The sequence below is a fragment of the Microtus ochrogaster genome, unplaced genomic scaffold (assembly GCF_000317375.1).
Source record: "Microtus ochrogaster isolate Prairie Vole_2 unplaced genomic scaffold, MicOch1.0 UNK35, whole genome shotgun sequence".
Taxonomy (NCBI): Eukaryota; Metazoa; Chordata; class Mammalia; order Rodentia; family Cricetidae; genus Microtus; species Microtus ochrogaster.
This window is the reverse complement of record NW_004949133.1, coordinates 3,025,218-3,032,229: the sequence shown is the minus strand read 5'-3', so window position 1 is coordinate 3,032,229 and position 7,012 is coordinate 3,025,218. Positions and strand designations below refer to the sequence as shown.

The following is a 7,012-nucleotide window of genomic DNA, read 5'->3' as shown; positions in this document are numbered from 1 at the left end:
CTTGGCTTTATCTCAGATGTTGTGTTACACTCAGTCTCAGCTTTTGGGAGACCGATGTCATGTGAAGATCTTTCTCTGCTGCACTCAGTAGTACGTTTCCCTCTCCAGCCAGCCTGTGCAGAGGAGACAAAGAGGGCTGAGAAGAGGGAGTAACCACGAGAGTCTGCAGGGGAGCTCCGCGGAAGGGCGGGCAAGGGTCAGGCAGAAAGCCTGCCACGTGGAACAGGGCCCCGAGCACTGGGGGGAACAAGCAGATTCAGGACTAGAGGACAGGGGTCCAGGAAGAGAAAAGGACAGACAGTGAGACGGAGGAAGTCAGTGGGTCTGGGGAAGCCGGATGGGATGGGAAAACTTGCTAGAGTGTTGGTGACCACTCTAGAGCAAGGTCCAGGGCAGCCTTACCACCAGGCCGTCTACGGATGATGAGTTTTCTGACTTCATCATAGATGAAGATGAGAACACTGTACGGAAGGGCGCAGAACCACCAGTTTATCCTGCAGAGAGCGAGAGTTGGTTAGTGTGGCTGAAGATACAGGGGTCAAAGCAATGGTGCATGGGAACATTGGAGACTGAGCTGGGCGCTAGAGTTGGGGAGGTGAACTGAGATCCAGTAGATACTCCCTCTGAGGAGGTCAGAACCTGAGTGCTAAGGGAGAGAAAAGACACAAGACAAATCTGAAATGCCAGTGGCAAGACGATAAATGTCATATCCAGAGTTAAATGCAGCATTTAAAGAGGTTGTCAACTGACTTTCATGAGCTGCTGAGAGTCTCTCCTTTCCCCTGCTGTTTTTCTGCAGAGTCTAAGTTCTACAATTATGGAAGGGAATATATACACTTATTTATGTGTGCCTATATGTACTACCATATTGCCAAATAGACACTTTTTTTTTTTTACCTCTTTGAGTCTCTTCTATAATTAGGGACCAGGAAGATGGACCCAAGGAGTTTTATACCCTTGAGTGACAGAGAACCATACATAAATCAACAGCACTGTTCAACAGAAATACAATGCAAGGGTGGAGAGATGGATGGAGATAGTGGCTCGGTAGTTGAAGTGCTTGTGGCAAAAGCCTGGTTACCTGTGTTCGGATCCCTAGAACTCATGCAAAACCCAGATGCACTCACACAAGCCTCTGTAATCCCCTAATGGGGGATGGGAGGCAGGGGCAGAAGAAGCTGCAGACTCAGGTAGACCAGTTAGCCCAGTGCATGCATCAGTGAACAGCAGAGAGACTCTCATCTCTAACAAGGTGAGAGGTGAAGACTGATACCAGAAGTTGACCTCTGACCTCCTCGTGTGTACCATGGTACACACGCACCTGCACTCATATAGGAACACATCATATGCACACACAGATGGACACACAGAGACAAAGGAAAAACAAAGAGAAAAAGATAATGCAAACCACATGTGAAATTTAAAGTTTTCTAATGTCTGTATTAAGATAAAACACAAGAAATTTTAATTTTATTTAACTCAATATATCCAAAATACCATTTCAACATGTGTATAATCAGTAGAAACGTTATTTTGTTGTGTTTTGTTTTAAGACCCAGTCTTTCTATATGACTCAAGCTGCCTTCGAACTTGTGATTCTCCTGCCTCAGCCTTTGAGTGCTGAGAAGCAGGCATAGAACCCCATGCCAATCAATAGAAACAGTACTAATGAGAGTATACATTTTTCTTTTAATACTAAATCTTGGAAATCTAGTGTATATCATGTACTGCTCACCTTTCTTAACTCAGCTACTAAATATTCTTTCCCACCCTCTATGCAGGATCTCATCCAGACTGGCCTTGAACTTGCTGTGTAGCCAAGCACAATCCTAAACTCCTGATTTTTCTGGCTCCATCTTTTTTTTTAAGTTATCTTATTTTTAAATTTTTATTTATTATATATACAGTGCTCTGCCTGCATGTATCCCTGCAAGCCAGAGAGGCACCAAATCTCATCACAGATGGTTGTGAGCCACCATGTGGTTGCTGGGAATTGAACTCAGGACCTTTGGAAGAACAGGCAGAGCTCTTAACCACTGAGCCATCTCTCCAGCCCCCTGGCTCCAACTTTCAAGCGCTAGGATCACAGTCATACACCATGTCCAGGTTTGGGATATGAAACTTTCAGTGACTAAAAGGAAATACAGTCCAAAAAATAAAATATTTTTTTCCTTTCCTTTTCTTTCTTTCTTTTTTTTTTTTTTTAAATGTGATCTTAAGTTGCCAGGGTGGCCTCAGATTCATGATTCTTCAGCCTCAATCTCTCAATCTCCTCCATTGCTCAGACTGGGGATTACAGTGCTGCTCTATGTAGCCCATACTGTGTTTACGGACGTATTTAGTGTTGCTTTAGTTTTTCACTTTAAGCAAGTTAAAATTACAAATACATATTTTCATGCTCCTTAGTCATATTCAAGAGCTCAGTAGTCACATAGGGACAGTGGCTACCATATTGGGCTGAGAAGACTTAGGTTGGGGTTCATCTGCTACACACACCACAAATATAAATGCTAATATGCAGACACCTTTTCAATCCTTGAACAACAATTATATGTACACCCTGAATCTGTGTAAGGTATCAGGGAAACAAACAAACAAACAAACAAGATCACACGATGGCTTTTTATCTCAAGGAGTCCAGAGAGAAAAGAGATGGAGGGGCACACAAGATAATTTTAGGTGCTATGTGCTTGGCCAAGGTGCATACAGAGAGCAATAGGGCTCACCTTCGTTTGTTACTGACATCAACAGCAACCAAGGCAAAGCTACTATTAAAACCTCCTCCATGAGCCGAATATGTTCAGTGCTTAAAACTAAGTTCTACATGCAATTCTGAACACGCTGCCAGGTTCTATTACTTTCCCCAGTGCTGGAGCACAAGCCTAGGGTCTCGCCTATGTTATGCCTGTGCTCTGCCACTAATCTACGTAGAGAGTCCTGCAGGGTGTGTGCTGTGGCTGAGGCTCAGAAGAGCTGCCTATTTCCTCAAAGTCACAACATATACAGAGTTGAGTTTCAACCTTAGGATTGTCAAGGACTAAGGCTAGCCCCGTCATTAAATATTAGTTGAGCACCTATATTGTAGGAAGCAGTGTGTAACACTGCAAGGGACGGGCAGGTGAACAAAGCTGCTGAAAATATGAGAGATGAATTGGAAGAACATGCACTAAGTTATTCTGATAGGCTGCCTGTGCAGGTGACATGGTGGCAAGGGGGAAGGCACTTCGACGTTTTCCTTGGTAAGTTTTAGATTCATAACTTCAATGCTAGGGATAGAAACCCGGGCTTCGCACATGCTGGGCAAGCATGCCATCACTGAGTTACATCAGGAGTTCAAGGTCATTCTCTGCTACACAGTAAGTGCAAAGCCAGCCTGGGTACATAAGCATGAGACCCTGTCTCGAACATTCATAAGCATATATTAATGTTAGCGCAAAACATAATAACAACCTGAGAGTTGACTAAGACAGGGAACCAGACAATAAGAATTTCAGTATGCTCATTTTCATATATTAAAACAAATTAATATATTATTAGAACTAATAATCTCATATACCAAAACATTCTCACATTAAAACAGACTTGTATGAAAAAAAAAAGGATTCGTTAAGCTAACCATAAATTTGGCTCTTTGTTTTGAGGCAGGGTTTCTATCCCAGGTTGGCCTCAAACTTACTATGTAACCAAGTGACATGGGATGGTCCTTCTGTATATGTGTTGCTTTTATTGGTTAATGAATAAAGCTGTTTTGACTAATGGTTTAGCAGAGTAAAACCAGGTGGGAAATCTGAACAGAGATTGAAAGAGAAAATAGGCAAAGTCAAGGAGACACCATGTAGCTGCTGAAGGAAAGATGGCTGGAATCTTAGTGGTAGGCCATCATGGTGATACACAGATTAATAGAAATGGGTTAATTCAAGATGTAAGAGCTAGCTAGAAATACACCTGAGTCATTGGCCGAGGAGTGTTGTAATTAATATAGTCTCTGTATAATTATTCGGGTCTGGGCGGCCAGGAAGGAAACAAAGCAGTCTCTGTTTACAATAATGTTCCTGATTCTACTTCCTAGGACTACAGGTATGCACCACTCCACCTGGTAAAAGAGACTATTGTATTAGGACTAAGAAATATGTATCTTCATCCAATTCTATCAGATGCCGTCATAAAATTCCCCTCGATTAAACACTGTTAAGTCTGCTGAATTTGCAAGCCCAATGGCATGTAATCATTTGGCATAGTCTCTAATACTGCTCCAGATAAAGGTCATAGATTGAGTGTGAAAGAATCTCTGAGTCACCGAGTGTAGCTCCACTGGTCTGGGCAGTCCCCTACCTGGTGATTGTTCCATTCAAACACACATTTCCTTCCACTTCCTCCCAACTGTTCCCCCAGTGGTGGCATCTCTTCCTTCACTCACCTGAGAGGGTACATTCGCAGGGCCACATCCATGCCTGGAGTGTAGGACAGGACAGCTGCCAGGAATGTCTCCTCAAAGATTCCAAACAATAGGACTTTGTTTCTGGAAAGAAAGATTGACGTTGATAGATGTAGGAAGAAAAGGCAAGGGAATGGCGTGTTTGAGCCTGGGAGGGTTGGTGGCTACCGGGGGATGCTCACTTCATGCCCTGCTTGAAGAGCGAATTTCGGCGGGTCTTGCAGATGATGAGGTCAGCCCACTGCACAACCACGATGCTGATGAAGAAGGCTGTTTGGCATGTGTACTCCACCACCTTCCGCTGCTCGTAGGTCTGGGGGTAGGGTGTGCAGAAAAGTGATATCTGGGTCAGAAAGGAGTTTAGATACACCCAAGAATTTCCTACCTTTCTCACCTTTCAGAACCCAGAGTCTGAGCTTTGCTTTGCCTGGAATCTTCTAGCCCTGTGTACATTAGCTTTCTTAGCACTTTCTATACTGCATTTAATATTTTTGTATTTTCCCTACATGGCCGAAAGTTCTTTGTGTCCCTTCCTCGTACTTCGCCTATTGAATGTTGTGTAGCATGCCTCAGTAAGTACTAAATTCACTAAGTTAGGACTATGATTAAAAGAAAGTGGACTTAGGCCAGCAGAATCCAGAGGTCATAGGGAAGGCAGATCCAGAGGGCAGTATGAAGACAGAGCAGGGAGGAGTGTCCCAAAAGAGTGGAAGACAGAAGTCTGGGGCCGTAGCTCAATTGGAGCGTGCTGGCCTAGCAACCAACCCCGTCGGATAGCAGACAGAAGGCAACTCTCTTATTCATTTCATGGTTCTTTCATTTGTATTTTGTACATAAGGGAATTAGAATCTAGTAGGAGGCATAAAATTACTAACAATGCCAATACAATAGTTATAATAGAGAAGCCAAGGGCATCGTAGCAACACAGAAAAGGTGCATCTAAATTAGACTCGGGGCAGAAAGCTGGAGAAAAGAATCTAGGCTTAAAAACAAAACATGTTTCTAAGTATATATAAGAAATTAATAGGTGAGTTTGCAAAATATTAACACAGTAACTATGAAACCACTTGGGATGTACCTAAAGTTGTACTTGGATAGAAATAAAAAAGCTTATATGGTTAGAAAACAAAGGTTAAAAAATTTTCTGGGTATGGTGGTACACAACTTAAACATTAAACATAACAACATTTGGGAAGTAGAGGCAGGCTGATTTCCATATTCAAAGCCAGCCTGGTCTGCATAATGAAACATTGTCTCAAACAAACAAACAAACAAAAATCCAAACAAACAAAAATTTGATGAGCCAAAAGCGGAACATAGGCCAAGAACAGCCAGCATATTTGCGTTCCAGTGAGCGCTTCACCGTCTGTGACGGTCCTTGTCATTGTTCAGAGAGTTTAGCATCTGACTCACTGCTACTCTACTTCTGCTCTTGTCCTCATTTTTGGAGATTTAAATATTCATATTTATGAATAATCTTCCATTACCATGGCTTCCCATTTTTTTTTTATCCCCTCTAATTCTGTTGCCTTTCACACTCTAACTGGGCAGCTTGTTCTTAGAGTTAAGTTTTAGATATTATCCTAAATCCTTTCCAATACCTACAGTTTTCTGCAATTTAAATTTCAAGCATCTTTATCTTCCATGTTTATCCTTCCAACTCATTCTAGTATATCAATTTCAATATTTCCTAGTATTTCTTGGACTTACTTTAAATCTGTTAACTTGATATGTTTTATGCACGCACACACTCCCGGGCACACACACAACCTCTCCTCCCCTAACTAGAGTAAGCTCTGTAAGAACCATGGCTTATAGGCTGGGTGCAGTGCATACCTTTAATCCCAGCATTTGTGAGGAAGAAGCAAGAGACATGTAGATGTGTTAGAGGTCATCCTAGTCTACACAGAAAGAAACTCATGACCATGTTAGTTTACTATCATATCCCCGGGGTCTAGGTCAGTTTCTGGTATAGGTTGTGATAAGTGGGATTAATGAAAATTTCTTAGGAGATAATGAACTATTATTTTAACTGTAAGTGTGTGCTTTCTGGGTGGAGAGCTTTCTGCTTTGTCGTCTCGAACTCTAACCCTCTGGAACTATAAGCCTAGAAGAAACTTTTTCTTCTATAAGTTTCCTTGGCCATGGTGTTTAATCATAGCAATAGAAGAGTAGCTAAGGGGCTAAAGAGATGGCTCAGTGGTTAAGAGCAATCGATGCTCTTGCAGAGGAGCCAGGTTTGGTTCCCAGCATCCATATGATGGTTCACAGCCACACTTAAATCTAATCCAAGGTATACAAGGACCTCTTCTGATCTCCATGGGTCACATACACAACACAAACACATAAAATAAATGTAAAAAAATAAAGAAAAGAAATGTAACTAAAACAAAAATTGGTGCCAGGAGTAGGGTAATGCTGTGGTAGACCTGCCCATGTAGTTTTCTTGGAGGGATATGGAAGACTTTGGTGCTTGGATCTGGAAAAATAGTTGAATGTTGTAAGCAGAGCTTAATGGGCCAATTTAGTAGGAGTTTTGAAGACAGTAGTAAGAGCTAAGTACAAGATCTATGTAGA

General features: G+C 42.1%; 1 protein-coding gene across 1 annotated transcript in view; it reads right to left on the bottom strand.

Annotated features, from left to right (window-relative positions):
- LOC101993778 (sodium/potassium-transporting ATPase subunit alpha-4) overlaps positions 1-7,012 on the bottom strand; it is a 35,649-nt gene continuing 28,637 nt past the window's right edge. Inside the window, exons 19-22 of the mRNA XM_005368574.2 lie at positions 4,618-4,748; positions 4,418-4,519; positions 403-494; positions 1-113 (exon numbers count right to left, since the gene is read on the bottom strand). Coding sequence (XP_005368631.2) covers positions 85-113; positions 403-494; positions 4,418-4,519; positions 4,618-4,748 — 354 coding nt within the window. The 3' untranslated portion in view covers positions 1-84. The remainder of the gene's footprint in view (positions 114-402; positions 495-4,417; positions 4,520-4,617; positions 4,749-7,012) is intronic.